General features: G+C 35.4%; 1 protein-coding gene across 3 annotated transcripts in view; it reads left to right on the forward strand.

Moving 5' to 3' along the window:
• The window catches only part of PRKG1 (protein kinase cGMP-dependent 1), a 1130349-nt gene that overhangs the window by 432799 nt on the left and 679098 nt on the right, over nt 1–18452 (forward strand). For all 3 annotated transcript variants that reach the window (XM_019738600.2, XM_019738591.2, XM_019738608.2), the window contains exon 3: nt 8459–8572. In XM_019738600.2, coding sequence (XP_019594159.1) covers nt 8459–8572 — 114 coding nt within the window. The remainder of the gene's footprint in view (nt 1–8458; nt 8573–18452) is intronic.

The raw sequence follows: 18452 nt of genomic DNA on the forward strand, positions 1-18452 counted from the left end.
ATGCCAGATGGTTTGGTCACCTCTGGTGGTCTGGATAATAGATGTCAGGTGGATGCCAGGTGTTCTGGATACGTGAGTCCTTCAGGGGGTTATCTGGAGTCTGGTGTATGCCCAGGTCTTGACACACAATGAACTAATGTATATCAATGTATATCCAGGACTGGAAAGTTTAAAAGTTTAAGTTCCCAGGCTAGTTAGGACAAGAATATAATTTTTTTTCTCATGCCACTTGATTATAATAATTTAGCATTATGATTATAGTGATTCCATTTTATTTCTTCACTCTGTTCCTCAGAGATATAATTTACATCCCATACAATGGACCCATTTAAGGTGTTCAATTCAATGGCTTTTAGTATGTTCAGAAAGTGTGCATCCATCACCACAGTCAAATTTAGAATATTTTCATTACCCCCAAAAGAAAACCTGTATGCCTAAGCCATCACACCCCAGTCCCTCCATTCCTCCCAGCCCTAGACAACCACTAATCTACTTTCTGTCACTATAGATTTGCCTACTCTAAATATTGCATAAAAATGGAATCACACAATATGTGGTCCTTGTGACTGGCTTCTTTCACTTAGCATGTTTTCAAGATTCATTCATATTGTAGCATGTATCAATACTACATTCCTTATTATGCCTGAATGATATTCAACATTTTGTTTATCCAGTTATTTATTTATGAAGCTCTCTTTATACATTATTTCCTTCCACCATTTTCCCCTGACTGCTAACTAGAGAGGTGTTTGGCAGTTATTTTCTCCTACCTTCTGTTTATCTTGTTAAATTAGGTGGAATCAGAATAATATATTTGTTCTCAGTAGTACAGGAGGACAAAGGCCATCTTCTCTCTATGGGGGTAACTTTCAAACCAAACTCCTATCACTCCCAACCTGCCCCAGGCCATTGGTGCAAGTACTTTTGAAAGAGTTCCGTTCAAAAGCAGTATTTTTCATCTTTTTATAGCTGTTCAGGGTGTTTTGCAGGGTATACGATTATTCTTTGTTTTTGTCTTTGTTTTTTCTCTGCTTTTTAAAAATGTGAAAGTAGATAAGTCCTTGCTGTATACCTGGAGAATCCTAACCACTTATGAAGGGGAAAAAAATCATATGTCACCTCGAGTGCAGATAGTTTAAGTTGTCAGATAAAAATTCTGATTGTGAAGTACATATTGTACTATAAGAGTACAAAAATTAAAAGTATTAACTTCTCACTACACTTAAGAGTCAATAAGTGTAGTGAGAAGTTAATACTTTTAATCATTGTTTTTCTCCTCTGGGACGACATAGGCAGTATAATTAAAATGAAATCCTAAGGCTTTCCCACAAACACTATCATTTTCACTAGTGGTCATTTTCACTAACATTCCCATTATCCACCAGTGAGTATTTACTAACCCCCTACTATCTACCATTTACAAGCAGACATTGCAGGAATTAGATGATTGCCCCTTGAGTTAGTTTAGTGTATACTGGTATTTGTAGAGAGCTTCATCACACAACAAATTTTCACATAAATGTCACATATAAATCCTGTGAATAGTTATTTATGAGTTCTATATAATCCCTGTCATACTGATGCAGAAGCTGGGTGCCAAAAGTTCCGAAGTGTCAAAAGCAGTGAGAACGAGAATTATCAGCTTAGAACTTCCAATTTCAAAACTTTTTCTTCTGCCTCATAAGATCCATTGTGAAACTAAACAAAGGTTTTAAATGGACTTGGATAAAGAAGACAGAACTTCTGACTGAGGCACCATGCCTTGGTGACAATGAATGCTTTCCTATCCTTTGTAGCCGTAGGTGAAATTGGATTAAGTTCCCACTTGGCATCCTGTGAAAATACTTGTGTCCTCCCCTAAAATATCTGCAAAGCCCTGAGTCCTTAGTTTCTGGTAATTACATAATTACTTCAGATCTCCTGCTTTTGAACTCCCTGTTATCACTCATTCTTCACTTGCTTGCCTCTCTGTTCTTTGATATATTGAAGCAATGAATCATCCTCAAGCTTTCCTCTTCTCCCAAACGCTTCACACAAGAAATTAGTGTGAAGCAGACTAATTTGGAGAGAAAGGGGACATTAATTCTGGCAACACATTACTGAATATCGTACACTAGACATCCCTTTTACTGAAAGTCTTCCAGGCTCTTCAACACGAGGCTTTCCTGCTGACCCCTCTCTCTATAATCTCGTTTCTTGCTCACTGCTTTCTCTCTCCACTCCCTCTGCTCATTTATCACTCTGCTCTTCCTACTCCTAAATTTTATGAACCAAGACATTGAGACCTCTCTCCCCCTCCTTAAAACTGCTCCTCAAAATATTTTTTCTAAAAAAGAAATTTCCTCCTTAAAAACTACTTCTAACCTATGTATTCTTTGTCTTGCCACATGGATTATCTAATTAAATCATCATAACCCTATGAAATAACTTATTATTATCCCAAATCTGTAGAGGGATAATCAAGGCATAGAAAGTCAAATAACTTATGCAGGATCCTGCAGCCAGCCAGTGGTAGAGCCAGACCTCTATATTCTCAAGGACGTCTGGGAAAAAAGGCTGCCATTCTAAAATCAGTAGGATAGTCTTATAAGTCTTGTTTCAAACATTTCTATAATTGCTCTGTTTCAGATGACACCTGCTGGGGACAATTATTTAACAAAGGAGTTTTGTGGTTTTATTCAGTCCAATGACAACATGGTTTACTTAAGAATGGCAACCTGGTGTTAACCTTTCTTTTAGCTTGCAATTTACATCTAGTGAAGGTTAAAATAACACAGTGGAAGGCAAAATTTTCCCTTTAAATGTAGAGTATTTCATATGTGCATGGATTTACTTTATATCAGGGTTTCTCAACTTTGGCACTACTCACATGTGGGGAAGAATCATGCTTTGTTGTGGGGGCTGTCCTGTTCATTGTGGGTTCATTGTAGGATGTTTAGCAGTATTCTTGGCTTCTATCCACTAGATGACAGTAGAACATCCCTAATTGTGACAACCAAAAATATCTCCAGACAGGGCCAGTTATCCCCTGGGGTTAAAAGTGACCCCAGTTGAGAACCATTGCATTACATCATAAACTCTCCCAAGCTTCATATTACAACATAGGAAAAACGAAACTCATATAATGAGTGTGCATATGTCTAACAGGGATAGTGGTACTCTTACATTTGTCTGTCTCTAAGGTAATATGGAAACAGCCATTCATTGTTTTGTCTTTTGAAGTTGCTCACATATTGTAGAAATAGTAGAGCAAGAATACATGATATATTGCTGAATTAAGATTACTAAACTTCACTTAATCAAGACAATTAAATTGTCTGTTCAACTGTCATTTATTCAAGGAATGATTTGTCTATTTCTCGTTGCTTTCTTCTGTGCACATTATCTTTCTCTGCCAGGTCTTTTCTCACCACTAGAAATTGAAATTAATTCCCAGACATTTATTTAGTGCTTTCTGTATACTTTGAAGTGCTAGGATTTCAAAACATGTATGGATATTATAGAATCATCATGCTTGTGAAATTCTTCTAGAACCCTCCCTGTTCATGTCAGATAAATGGTTGACCCATCTAGAATAGGTTTAGTATGTCCTCTATTCCTTAAATATCTCCAAAGACAGAAGTACTGTCATATAAGTGGCTCATTCTAGACTTTCAGTCTGATGGTTCAGATGATTCTCTATATCCAAAATGCTTACATTTTAGTCTGTTTCCTCATATTGGTTTCCTTTGTGGATATGCATGTTTGCCCTTTGACCTCAGAGTTAGAAACCCAAAATAATAAGTGAAGTTCAGGTATCTTGATGTGCATGTATCTCTCTCTCTCTCCCCCTCCCCCACCTCATAAGTGAGATTTTTCAGTTCTGGATACCTCATTTATGTTTTTGATTAGCTCATTACCAAAGGTAACTGGATTTTATTTTATATTCAATATATATTTAATCTGTTGTAATTTAATATAATGAAAAATTGTGTCAAGCATGTTTATAGCATTCATGGCCAAAAGGGAAATCATACTTGCCTAATTGAAGAAGAAACAAAGCTCTTCACTCATGTAGCTTTATCCTCAACTCACCTCTTACATATCAGATTCTGTTTCATTCCATTTGGATAACTTGTACTTTTGTACTTCCTGTATGAATTATGGCTATGATGGTATCAAAGAAAAATGACTTCTTTGAGTGGAGAGCTTGGTCCTAACTGAAGTATTATAAGAACCTGATGGTTAAAGAAATTATGGTAACACAAAATAGTTGAGGAAAAAAATACCTTACTATAAATATATATATATATATATATATATATATATATATATATATATATATATATATATATATGTCTAATGAGAAACTGATAGGAAAAATACATACCCAGCTACAACTGGGTTATGCAAACTTTGGAAGGAATACATGACACTAAAACAGGGCTGTTGGTCAAAGGCTTTTATTCAATGGCCGTAGAATGATTTTCAGTCATTGAGATTAACACCTCATCTAATGAGTGGGAGTTTAGATTCAGAGAATCCACATTCATTTGGATTTGAAAGCACTCTTAAACAGTAAACTGATAAGGTACTGACACACTGATGTTCTTTAAAAAGAAACTTATATCTCACAGTTAGGTCATCTTTTTCCTTATATTAATACTAGGTTAAGGAAGACACATATGAATGACTGACAAGAACTTCCAAATTGCTGATTTGATGCTCTGCTTCATCTAATCTACTGTTGATTCCCTCTAAGTAGTCTTTATTTCAGTGATTGTATTCTTTATTCTGATTTATATATAAACATATATATATTTCCTATCTCCACTAGATGTTTATGTTTACTATCTCTTTGTTGAAGTTCTCACTAAGTTTCTTGAGCATCCTTATAACCAGTGTTTTAAACTCTGTCTCTGGTAGGTTGTTTATCTCCATTTTGTTTAGCTATTTTTCTATAGTTTTGTCCTGTTCTTTCAGTGAGGACATGTTTCTTAGTCTCTTCATTTTGGCTGCCTTCTGTGTTTGTTTCTATGTATTAGGTAGAACTGATATGTCTCTCGGTCTTAGAAAAGTGGAGTTATGGAGTAGATATCCTGTAAAGCTCAGTGGTGCAATTTCCCTGGTCACCTGAGCCGGGTTCTACAGGTGGTTCCCTTGTGTGAGTCGTGTGTGCCCTTCTATTGTAGTTGAACCTTGGTTTCTGTTTGTATGTCAGCGAGAGGGATTGACCCTCAAGCTGATTGGTTGTGAGGACTGGCTGTGACTACAGTGGAGGAGCTATTATGCAGGGGCTGATCCTATGGAGCAGCATGTGCTTTGTCGGGGCTCTGGTGCCTGCCCCAGTCTGTCCTTTGGGTGTGTTTTTTGTGGAGGTACTTTGGTAATACTCTGGTGTGGTATAAAGCTGGCCATCATGTGTGTTGGTTCTGGGGCTTCTTGGGTGGGGCTCTGTTGTTGGCCAAGGTCAGCTGCTGCCTGTGCACTGCCTGGAGCCACTTGGTGTTAGCTACAAAGTGATCTGCAGGTGGTTGCCACTTGTGCTGGGCTTGGATATGCCTGGGAGAGGCTAAGCTGCAAACCAAAACAGGGTGCCTCTAGTGCCTGGCTTGGGGCTGCTTAGCAAGAGGTACAGGGTACCCTGAGCCTAGATGCTGCTTGTTTGGGGTTTGTGAACTTTGGGAGATTTTAGGAAGGGCTGCAGCATGACCCAAGACAGGACATTTGTATGGATAAACCACTGAAATCAGATTGAGTGAGCCTGCAAATTGGGAGTTATGGAGTCTCAGGTGACCACCAGAGTGAGGTAACAGTGTTAACCAGGTTGATAGAGACTCAGATAAGGTGGCCGCTTGTGTCTGCACACTCGGTTAAGGGAGGGTTCAAGAAAGGAACAGTGGCTTCTGCCAGCACTTCTATGAGGGAGAAAGCTCCCGCTTCAGCCTTCATCCTGATGCCAGACAACTCAGTTCCTCCTCGTATGTCCCCTGGTGCCTTTTGATTTGTGGCCCCAGTGCTGAAGCTCAGAGCAAGTAAGCCTGTAAGCATCTAAGTTTGTGTGTGGGACCTTTAATAGGAATGCCTGGGACTCCTCTGTCTCATTCAGCTACAACCTCTGCTGAATTTTACAGCTGGAAGTTGTGGGGACTTATCCTTGCACTGGAATTGAAGGCTGAGGAACCTGGTGTGGGGCTGGTACCCCTCACTCCTCAGAAGGGACTTCCACAGCTGATATATACCTCCTGATTTTTAACTACCACATGTGGGTATGGGAGCAGGCTGTTCTGAGGCTCTACCCCTCCTACCAGTCTCACAATGGCTTCTTCTATCTATCCTTAGTTATAGGACTTCTGTTTAGCTAGACTTCAGGTGATTCTTAGTAGTCGTTGTTCTTTACTTTAGTTATAATTTCGAGGTGGTCATGAGAGGAGGCAAGCGCAGTGTTTGCCTACTCTACCGTCTTGACTGGAAGCCTTGTAAAGAATGCCATTTTAAAGTGAATCACCTTCAAATATTTCCTCTACTATGCTTTTAGAGCATGAACATGGGTAATTTTGAAAGCTCACACCATGCACAGCATATGTGTCACCTGGAAGTCCCATCCTGTGACCTGGTCTATCCTCATATGGACAGAACCCAGGGAAGGATCCGGGAGCCTCTCTACCATCTTTTTAAAAAGAAATAAACAAAACAATAAAATGAGTTAGACTTGAGAAAATTAGGCACATATAAGTCAAGAAAATGAGTTGGAACCAGAAGTGAGCTCGTGCATAGATTTCAAATCCCAGAGTCATACAGTTCTGGCCGTGAGCCTTCTAGAAGTCATATGAGAGAGTAAAACATGATCAGTTACAAGATTAATTGTTCATAAGTTAAAACAGATCAGTGTTATATGAGCATGGTTTTTAGCGGGAAATAAAGGGAGGGAAATGTCATGGGGGATCTCAAACTTATGAAAATACAAATTTAATAGGCTGATTTTGATGTACTTATTGAGAGAAAGAGTGCTTGTTTCCTGTAGTCAAGAAGTAGCCATGAAAAAGATAAACCATACCTGCCATACCTGCTTAAGAAATTATTTCCAAACCCTTTGAATTGTCGGATTTGTTTATTTCTGAGTAACTGTTTTATACACAGAGGGGATGTATACACACAGTTTAAGAGTAGGGAGTTTTTGTGTGGAATTTTATTCTAATTACTGCAAAATTCTTTCTCCATTAATGCCATTTAGATGAAATGGCTTTCAGGGTAGAACAATGTCCTCTGAAGTGTTGATTTTGCATCACTGGTACATGGATTAAAATTAATTTTTTTTAAATTTCCGATTTTATATCAATAGGTGTCTGAAAATAATAAATTAGTACATCAACCCTGTGATTTTACAAATATTATTGTTGAGCTAAACTGAAATGGTTTTTAAAAGAATAGAGTGAATTTAAAGCCAAAAGTCTAGAAGTTCAATGTTACAGGAAGCACACAGATGAAGGAACAATTGTAAAGTCAATGTATGAAGGCCTGAAGTTTGGAAAACACTTGGTGGCATTTAGTTCCCTTCAATCACTGGCTCTTGACAAGCATGAGGCTTTTCTTCTGTAGACTGTGCATAAGCATCTTGGAGGAATAACAGAAGGGGAGGATTAAGTCTAGAATAGATTGTATTGCTTTTTTATGTCTCCCCTCGTTGTGTTAGGTGATAAAATTTCTAGTGTACATAGCTGTGATTTTTAAAAATGTATTTTTTTCCATTTCCCTCATGAGTAGCATTTTCCTTACTTGCAGGCAACAATGTGTATAGAGTGTACAGTGTTTTCTTAGCTTTTTCCTTCTTTAACATTTCATTTTACAGGTCCTCTGTGGAACATAAACACTCCTAATGTCTCTTTCTTTGCCCTCAAACTTTGTAGTTTGTTTTTCCTTACAGTCAATGTTGCAGGGCTGGGAAGCAGATAAAACAATCTTGCTCATGTCAGATAAGATGTTTAAAAATAAAAGATATCATAAGCTACAATTAAATAATGCCGAGTGGTCAAACTAGTCTCTCTTTCCATAATAACTGACTAACTCAAATGAGAATTTTCAAGTATAAAGTGTGCTATAGAAAACATACCCACTTACTCAGTTTTTCTTTCAGATTTAAAATGACATGGAAATTGGAATTATCATAGTTTTCTAATAATACATTTGGAATAATTTTATCTGTTTTCATTTTTGTCTCTTTTATTTCCTAGTATTTTCTTCCAGTCTCATCTTAAATCTTATCTGTGATTAAGAAAGGATATGGATTTCTTAATTTTGTATTTTATTGCATTTCTTGTACTGCATGTTGATGATGACTTTGTTTTCATTGGTAAATGCTTTGCATTTTGAAAATGAACCTAGCACTCCTCATCTCATATTGAAAATGCAACAAAGGAAAGGAAGCCTGAGAGATAATTAAACTAATGTGTTTTCCCTTCTTTTTTTTTTCCGTTTTTAGATGGTAAGGTTGAAGTTACAAAAGAAGGTGTGAAGTTGTGCACCATGGGTCCAGGAAAAGTGTTTGGGGAGTTGGCTATTCTTTACAACTGTACCCGGACAGCGACCGTCAAGAGTAAGACTATTTTATTTTTCAGATACTTTCCATGTCTTTTTTTCCTTAAATCTGTGGGATGTGGAATAATATGCCTCTTTATTTAATCTTTGTAATTTGATTAATCTGTATTTTAATTTTTGCTTTGCAATGTAGTCAATATATTTGTTTTCCTACTAAAGAATGATTGTTAGCAGTCAGTTTTGCATAGCTTAAGTTTTATTGCTGCATTTTGAAAAGTACGCTTTTCACCTCAAATTCTTATAAATTAGAATTTATAAAATGGTATAATTTTATAAATTAGCATTAAACAAGAGCAATAACTTTTTTATTTTTTTTCCTGCCCTTAAAACCTCAGGATCATATTTCAGAAATTTTTACATGCTGCTATTTTGGGTTACATTCCTTTCTTAAATTCTAGTTGTTCATTCAGTGGTTTAGAAAAATTAAGAGGAAAATTTTTCTTTGTCTCATCCAAACATCAAGTGACATATATCCTGAATTCTAAAACTGTGTCTGAGTATATTCTTGTCTTCAGCTGCTCATCAAGCTGTGTATTATAGCATTTTCCTTTTCTACTGATTGAGCTCATTTTAAATCAGGGAAATAATGCAGCTTGTTTCCCTAACTTTACATGTATGTGTGTATATGATTTCTCTAGCAACTTTCATTGCTTGGTAGAAGCAGCTGCAATAGTTAGAGGGAGGGAAATTGTTTTAAATACTCTTTCCTGACTACAGGATGTAATGCGTGTATAACAAACCGAGGTGAATGAATGCAAATGCCAACAATGGAAGGTCCATTGCATCTTTAGGCAGAGGTGTATTTCATGTTTGAAAAGTTCTTCTGGGATACTACTATCCTGTGAATAATGGCAAATACAAGTTACTTTGATTAGGTTGTGTCATTTAAAAAAAATGCTACGGGCAAAATCACATTGTTAATATCAATTAGTTTCATCTGGATGTCACTGACTATTTTGTATACTTTCTCTCAGAAGGATGGCAATGAGAGTCAGTATGGCATTGAAAGTTGGGTTGTAAAGAATTTAATAATACATGGCTAGCTAGAGTCTCAGAAATTGTCTTGTTGGTGAATCACCTTTTGTTCTTTGAAATCACTATGACATCAATTGCGGCTGAGGCCCTTATGAGTCCTTCTTGGCACTTGATTCTTGATCTCTGAAAGCATAGAACTCTTTTGATTAATAGGTACTACCATGTTTTTATTTGATATGATCATTTAATAACATGACTCAAAGAATAATGAAGCTCAATGAATCACAAAAGATCCTGCCAGAACTTTAACTCACTTAAAAAGTGCCCTAACTAGAACAAAAAGTAGTCATGACTCTATTAAGTGAACAGATGTTAAGATCATGCTTCATTTTCATGAGAAATACATTGACTTTAGGGCAAAAAGGGACCAGAATAGAACATTTTGATTGAGCAGGATTTCTCAGAATTGCAATATTACTTTTTCTAAAGTTTTAAAATTTTTAAATTTTAAAAAGAGTTCAGCTCATTTAATCTAACTGAAAAGTACAAAATTTCCAAAGGTCAACAGTTGGTTAATTATAAAGGTCAAAACAATACTTAATCTTTTGAAATATTGAATTGCTATTAAAGAAATATTCTAAATAGAATACATAGTCTATTTAGATAAATTTTACAGCAAAAGGTTTGTCATAAGATGATTGCTTTGCTTCATTAAAATTAACTGTCTTAAATTCCTAGTTCCTATAAAATGGTATTAATCCGCATTAGCCTCTATTGTCTTCATGTTTGGTAAAGTTAAATAGATACTATATTACTAATTGAGCAAAAAGGAACTAGGTGTTGAAAGCAAATTATACCCTTAACTATTTGGGGGTGAAAACATCCATTGTTAATGGAAATGAGTGATGAAGCATTTTGTTTAACACAGACTCAGAGATGTCTTATGCGTGTATGCGTTTGTGTGTGTGTTTGTATGTGCATGAGTGTGTGTGTGTGCTCATTTTTTCATAGTGCCAACTTAAGATATGGAGTTTGTATTTCAAAAAGAGCCCAAGGTTGATGGTGTGCAAATATATCGATGCATTTATAAGTGAAGAGGTTTTTGTGCATGAGTAAGGAATAATATATTTTAACAACTGTTGCTTCTGACTATTGTGTAAGAACTATACAGCATGAATAATGATTACTTGTTGTTCAGGACCTTTTTGTCATGTCTCCTATACTGTCCAGAGTGATATTTACTTATGACACTAGTCCTTAAAACCATTTTAAATTTGTTTAAATGATACTCTCAGGCTGATCACTTTATAATTCTAATTAGATTCCATTGTGGATGCTACTTTCACCAAATAACTACAGTCAATTCTTTCATATTCTTTACATGTGATGATTTAAAATGTCCTAATTTGACTCTTTAGATCCAGTCCATTTCTCAGGATTCAAGATTGTGTTGACTCTTGTCCATTTCTTCTTAACTATCATTTGCCAGAGATGACCGTTTGGAATAACTTCCAGAGTGGTTTCATCCACTTGAGTGTAATAGTCTAAATTTGAGAAGACTGCCTTTCCTACTCAATAGCTTATGTATTCATGCTTTCTTTTTTTCTCACTTACCTGGGCTTCTGATTTCCTTTCCCCCAACATCACCCACTTTCTTTCATGATTGAGAATGTCGATGATTCCCTTCTTTGTCTTTCGAGGTCAGCCTGAAAGCTGTCTAGCATTTTAATGCATTGTTAATCTCATAATTGTAACTAAATCCTAGGTGACATTCAAGAGCTCTTCAATGTAATTTCGTGTTCAGGAGAGCACTTTTTGAAATTACATCAGGCCATGAATAAATTCCAGTGACTTCCCTTGCTAACAAATGTGATCCTAACACCTATGGGTTTTCTTAAACTTAGGATATCAAAAACTAGGTTTTTTGCTTGTTTGTTTTTTGCTTTTTAATTGAGGTATAATTGACATGTAGCATTACACACAACAAAAATGTATACACATTTTAAGAAAGGAAAAAAACTATTAAAATTACACTGATGGTAACCACTTTTAGCACCTCTTGTAATTGCAGAAATCAAACGTGACTTGTATTCATCTTTTGTTATCCATATATATTGAGTATTACAGTTTTAATTCAGTTTTTTACTTTCTTAAAATGTGTATACATATTTTGGCACCCTCTGTATTAGTTTTCAGGTGTACAACATAATGATTAAATATTTGTATACATTGCAAAATAATTACCGCAATGTCCAGTTAACATCCATCACCATATAGAGTTACAAAAAAGTTTTTTGTGTGATAAGTTTTAAAATATACCCTTTTAGCAACTTTCAAATTTGCAATAAAGTATTATTAACTATAGTTGTCATGCTGTACATTACATCCACAGGACTTATTTATTTTATCACTGGAAGTTTGTGCCTTTTGACCACCTTCACTCATTTCGCCCACCCACCCCTATCTCTGGTAACTACCAATCTGTTCTCTGCATATATGTGCTTGAGCACTTTTTTTTTTTTTTTTTTTTTTAGATTCCATATATAAGTGAGATCATTTAGTCTGTGTTTCTCTGTCTGACTTACTTCATGTAGCATAATGCCCTCAAGGTTCATCTGTGATGTCACACGGCAAAATTTCTTTCCTTTTTTATGGCAAAATAGTACTTATAGTGATATGGAAAGAAAACATCCATGGTATGAGGCAGATCTATATTCGTAGTCCTCTATCTTATAAAACACCATTGATTTTTCCCTGAGGAATGAGGATATAAAAAATATATAAAAATTAACATGATATTGGAAACAAAAATCTAACAAATATCTTGAGGCTATTCATAGCCTAAATCGGCTCAAGTTTTCTTTATTAACTGTGATATGAAAATGGCCACTTTGATTGTGTCTATCCAATTACAAACACTCCAGATGTCACAGGAAGGAAAAAAAAAACAGTTGTTATATTAGATTTCTACAAACCAAATAATATCTCCAATGTTGTTTAAATTTCACATTTTGTCTAAATATTTTGGGATACTGTAGACAACAAATAGTTTTCCCATCCATTTTCAAACCCCACAAGGGCTAGGGATTTCTAACATGTCCACTAAATAACCCTTGTTTACTTAATTCCCATACTTGGAATCTTGTCATTTTCGTGTTTTCCTAAAGTGTCACTCCTGGTTGTGTGATTTCACTTTCACTACCCTCACAGCTAAATCAATATCAATTTACTCTCTCCCCTGGCTTCTTACCTTGCCGCTATGCCGTAGGTTCTTTAAAAATTGCAGAAATGGAAAAGTTAGTTACTGGAAACCTAAACATAGAAAAAAAAGATATTTAGTTTATAGTGAGAGAGGGATTCAGTGACACATACCCTGTGTATGAATTTGCAAGGGCACTTGTTCTATTGTCTTGTTTTCCTGAATTTCCCACAACCAGTTCTCACAACTACATAGGGATTTTTTTTTTTTTTTTTGAGGTCTGAATTACGATTCTGCTCCAACTTCAGTTGTGCATAAATTGACATTTTTACCTTAAAATACTAAACTGAAGCCTGTTTCTCTTACTTTGAGTTTTCCAGCTCACAATACCCCAAACCTTCAGCAGTATGTCATTCTAACAGTCCCATTCAAAAAAACTTCAGTAAAAATACAAGAATAAAGGTCTCTCTCTCTTTGTAGGAAAGCATCTCCATACCAGGTGATCACCATAGAAAGTTATCTGCAAAGAATGTCTATAAAGAAAGTTATCTGCAAAGAATGGGTGTGAATTTTCTTGGAAAAAATATCTGAGTAATTATTTCTGCTTAGATTATTTCTACCCAGTATTTAAATATCCCACAGTATTAAAATACTTCAGTACTAACACAGAAAAGCCTAAACATTCTACGAGAAATCTGATAAAATGAATGCTTTAATAATATCTGGTAAAAATATTTTTCTGCCTTTGTTTGAATACTTTCAAGTTTCCATGTTTAGTCTTTCCTAGAATATTTGTGTGGTTTCGAAAATTAACTAATATACTTCAATGTGTCATAGACATGTTAAGAACAAGGTTAAAATTAGGTTTTGATTTTTCTGTTTGTTTTTAAAATAAATCTGGGTCTGTACAGTGAGATGGCTTATACATTTCCTTGTAGCTCTGTTTCATACGTTACATTATTCAACCTGGCTCAGAAAAATCTGCCAACTGTGAAAACCTAAAAAAGATAAATGGGGGGAAAAGGAGATTTGACTAAAATTTCTAACTCAAATACTTCTATGTGCTATAAATGTAATATCTATACCTTACATACAGTGGGTCAACATCCAGTGCTTTTTATTGGTAAAGGAACAAAAGAAATGAATGTCCGTTTCATTGTTAATGAAAATAAATAATAGACAAAGTTGTTATAGTGGCTGTAAACCTTGAAAATTCCTTAAGTGACTGAAACAAGAAATAAGCAATTAGACGCTTTTTAGGAAATATCATTATAGAGTTGCATTAAGCATCATATTTATGATAAAGGTATTTCCACATGTGAAAATGAAGCATCATTGTCTGCCAATACAAACAATTGTCGTGTATGCAGTTATTACCTGGGGTTTTAATGAGCAGGAGCGACAACACACTGTCATGCTCCCTGTACCACAGCACAAAAGCAGAAGAGATAACTATGCTAATGAGGAAGTCTCCGTTCTGCCTTCCAAGAGGCAAATTAAAAAGATTCATGCTTTCTCCCAGCCTAACGTGCATGCTTTCTACCAAGAATCCTGAAAGAAAGGACAGAAAACACAAAATAAATTTAGGCTGATGACAACAGAAACATGACCCTCATTACAGAAAAAAAAGTACAGTAACTTCAAGGATTGTCATCATCCTGGACAATGAAGCAAACAGTGTATTATGGTAGCATCTTGTTTAGTGAGCTAATTAGACAACATTCTTAGTAAATTTTTTTATCACATTTGTCTATTCAAAAATACTGTGAAATTAGTATCATAAATCTAATTATGTAATTCCTGAGAAATAAATTTGTTTAATAAAGGAGTCACTTCACTAGGTGCCAATGTGGCCACATAACAGATTAACATGAACAAATGGATGTACAGAAGCTATTCTTCAATCTCATTCTTTTATTGTTTAAGTGAATTAAAAGTGAATTTCAGAGAAGAACAAAACAGTTATTAAACTCCAAATTTCTTTTATAGGTTGAAAGTTTTTGTTTGTTTTTTATTTTCTAATCTTGATGGAAACTGTTACAGTCAGAATTTATTTATGATTTATATTTAACTGCTTCCAAAAAAAGATTTTGACCCAATATTGACTAGGTCTAGTAGACAGGCATATGTTAATAGTGCTTCTTGAGGGGAAAAAAAAAACCCTCTTGCAGTCAAGGGAAGGCAATAGCACTTAATTCCTTCTTAAGGTTAGATAAATTACTTTCTCTCCCTCCCTTTTTAAATTACTTAATCGTTGAGTACCTTGAGTATTCCTAGAGAATGCTCAGGCTTTAACTGATAGGATATTATTATTATTTTAAGGATCAGAGGTAATTTAATAGTAAATCTAAACAATAGACAAGGGAGGCTGACTTTTTAGCATTTTCTTTAATCCAACAGAATTAGCAATTTTCCCATGAAGACCTACATCATAAAAAGCTCCCACCCAAGGTAAAAGCTTGTGTCAGTTATTGATACACTGAATCTTTTTTCATTCGTTTAATAATTTACAAAGAGGTAATGTTTGTATTTATTCAGATGATTGAGAGAATAAAAAGTAGAGCAGTAACATAGGTCAATACTGTATATTCTGCAATGTTTTTTTAAAGGAAACTTTCCCGTCCATGGGTTGTGAATGATTCCTAAGGAATGCTCAAGAGTAACAATGATTATAAGAGCAGATAACATTTGAAAGCTATGAGTGATGCAATGGGCTCAGAGCTTTTGGATAGGTGGTGGTGTTCTCCCATTTTACTGCTGAAGCAGCTGAGACCTAGAGTGGTTAAGTGATTGGTCACATGTCACATCGCTAGTTAGAGGGAGGGCCCTGAGTTTGACACAACTGTGCAATGCTGCTGCCATTTTAAATTTTGTCTTCAGTCGTTCATTTTGGTTTTAAAGACAAGTGCATCTATAGGACTACTTCTATGGACTAAAAGACTCTATTTTCACAAAAATTTACACATTAAAATTTTTTTTAAAATTACAACGCATGGACCCACAATAAGTATATCTGTTACAAAAGGATGAATTCTATAACACAATAAAGAGAGGGTCATAAGTTTAAACCCTGAGAGACATATAAGCAATCAGAACCAATTGCAGGATCTAGTTTTTGCAATGCACTGAAACACTTATGAATGTTTCATGCAATGAAATTTTATGGTTCAATATTTGAGATATTGCCAAGTTGCTACACATGTCTACATTTCTTTTATAAAACCTATTTGTCAATGAATTTCTTTAAAGTAGGTCTTATAAAAATGTAAACAATAATGCAAAAACATTGAATGAAGAACAAGGAAGGAAATTTTAATAGTACTTATGTTATTTTTTTATTACAGAACAAATACATAAAAATAAAAGAAAAAAATGAGTCATGACAGTGTGTTTGCCTTTGTTTTCCCCTTGAATGTCCTCAGACTAGAGGAAAAATAATGTCAGCAACTCATTGGTGAATCTGAGGAGCCTTCTCTTCTTATGGGATGTCCTTTGTTGACTGGGTAAATGTCGAAGTAATCGTGATAACAATGATTGATAATTTACAACCTGCTGTCCATGCATTATTTACAGTGATCCTAAAATATCCCAATCTAGTGAGAGAGGTGTTGTCTCTGATTTTCCAGATGAGAAAATGGAGACTGAGATCATGGAGTCCATTAATGCTAGTTCACTTACAAACCCTCTGATGCACATTTATGTATTAGGTTGGTGCAAAAGTGATTGCGGTTAAAAGGTTAAAACTAATTGCAAAAACTGCAATTACGTTTGCACCAACCTAATAGCAGTATTTGAAGCACCTGCTATTAGCATCCTTCCCCCTCACCCCCAACATGTATAGATTCCTGAGTAAGGTCCATGTATGCCGACTACTGAAGTGTAAAGTGTAGATTAGGGAACATCAAATGTTTGCTACCATGTTTATCAAAGTGTGGTCCCTGGAACAGCAGTATCAGCATTACCTAGGCACTTGTTAAAAGTGCAAAATCTCTGTCATCCTCTATGTATTGATTTAAAACTTTGGGGTTATGTCACTGTGGGGGAAGAAAAGGTTCTCCAGGTGATTCGGATGTATCTTAAGTTCGAGAACCACTGACCCTACATCGTAGAGACACTTAATTTGTATTAACCTCCACATAGCACACTCTCCCACGCATTGAACTGTCTATATTGAAAAATTTAAAAAGAAAATTACAGTCAATATAATTAGTATTACTCTTGGTATCATTGTAGGTTTTTTTCTAAGTTATTTTGTTGCTGTTGATAAGAGATCTTTGAGAAAAATTGCATTTTTCTTTTAAGGAGTGAAACACCACTAGTGGAAGAGTACCAGCATTGTGTAGCTTGTGAACATATTTTTTTGAGGATTAGTAAGAAGTAAAATTAAAAGAACAGGTTGAGGGGGAAGGGAAAAATCTAAAAAATCATGGGCTGCTGGGCTATGTTGTTAACCAGAATAACCTTTAGATTTATTGAATTTGATGGCTAAGATATTGGTAGGAAAACAGAAAGAAGTGGCATTCAATTTTTGTTGTTCATTTTCATAATTGTGAGTATAGTTTAGATTAGGTGAAAACAAGCGCGGAGGACATTTTTAAGAGAACAGCTGAGTTGGCGATGTCTGAATAAATGCAATGCTTTTCATTGATAGATCAAACTCATTGGACCAGTAATGGTCAAGGTCCTTATAGCTGGTGTAGCTGCTCATTTATTTAATTCATAGTGAGGGTCCAGGCGGTCCTAGATGGATTGCATATCTCTTAGCATCTGATAATTAGAAGACTAAAAGTTACCCATATATCTTAGTCATTAAAAAAGAAATGGGGAAGTTCCTTGGAATTGACACATGTAGAGGTCTGAGACCTGGAGTGGTAAAGGATTTAGGTGAGGAAGTGTGCCAGCAAATTTCGGCAGGGGTCTTGAAGAATTTAATTTTCACTGTGAATGTGATAGTAGGTCATAGAAGTCAGTAAAGACTTCCCAAAAAGGCAGGAAGAACAGGGTCAAGAAATGAGATGAGCTCAGGAAGCTGAACAGTGTTTTCTGTGGCTAAGTGTTCTTTACTACTTGTTTTCTCTAAAGGACAATCTGCCTTACTAATGAGTCACACTTGACACCATCATAATTCCTCCCATGTGTAATAGAGCAACTTTATTGATTTGGAAACATTGTTGTTGAAGTTTCCTGAGTGGGATCAAACAGTATTGTTCAGACTATATTTATAACTGAATTCTTTTTGTTTTATTTCCAAAGAAAAATCCCATGGAGTGCTTCTATGTATGACATTTGTAAGCACAGACCTTTCTGGTTACAGAGTTGGGGAGCAGACCCCAGGAGCCCCACCTGGTGTTTCTCACTCTTCATTCCTTCTTACTCGTCCCCCCTGGATTAAGCCCTCTATGGCAATTTTTTCTTTTTTTAATTTAGGTCAGGTAACATAGTTTGAAAACCACTGCTCTAGTTGAATCCAAGGTTAGTAGTAGTAATTCTTTCTTTCTTTCTTTTTTAATTATAGTTGACATACAATATTATATTAGTTTCAGGTATATTGCATAGTGGTTAGACCTTTATATAACTTCTGAAGTGATACCCCCAATAAGTCTAGTACCCACCTGACACCATACATAGTTATTAAAATATTTTTGACCATATGCATATTCCCTATGCTGTACTTTACATCCCCATGACTCTTTTGTAACTGCCA

This window comes from Rhinolophus sinicus, linkage group LG07, assembly GCF_036562045.2.
Source record: "Rhinolophus sinicus isolate RSC01 linkage group LG07, ASM3656204v1, whole genome shotgun sequence".
Lineage (NCBI taxonomy): Eukaryota > Metazoa > Chordata > Mammalia > Chiroptera > Rhinolophidae > Rhinolophus > Rhinolophus sinicus.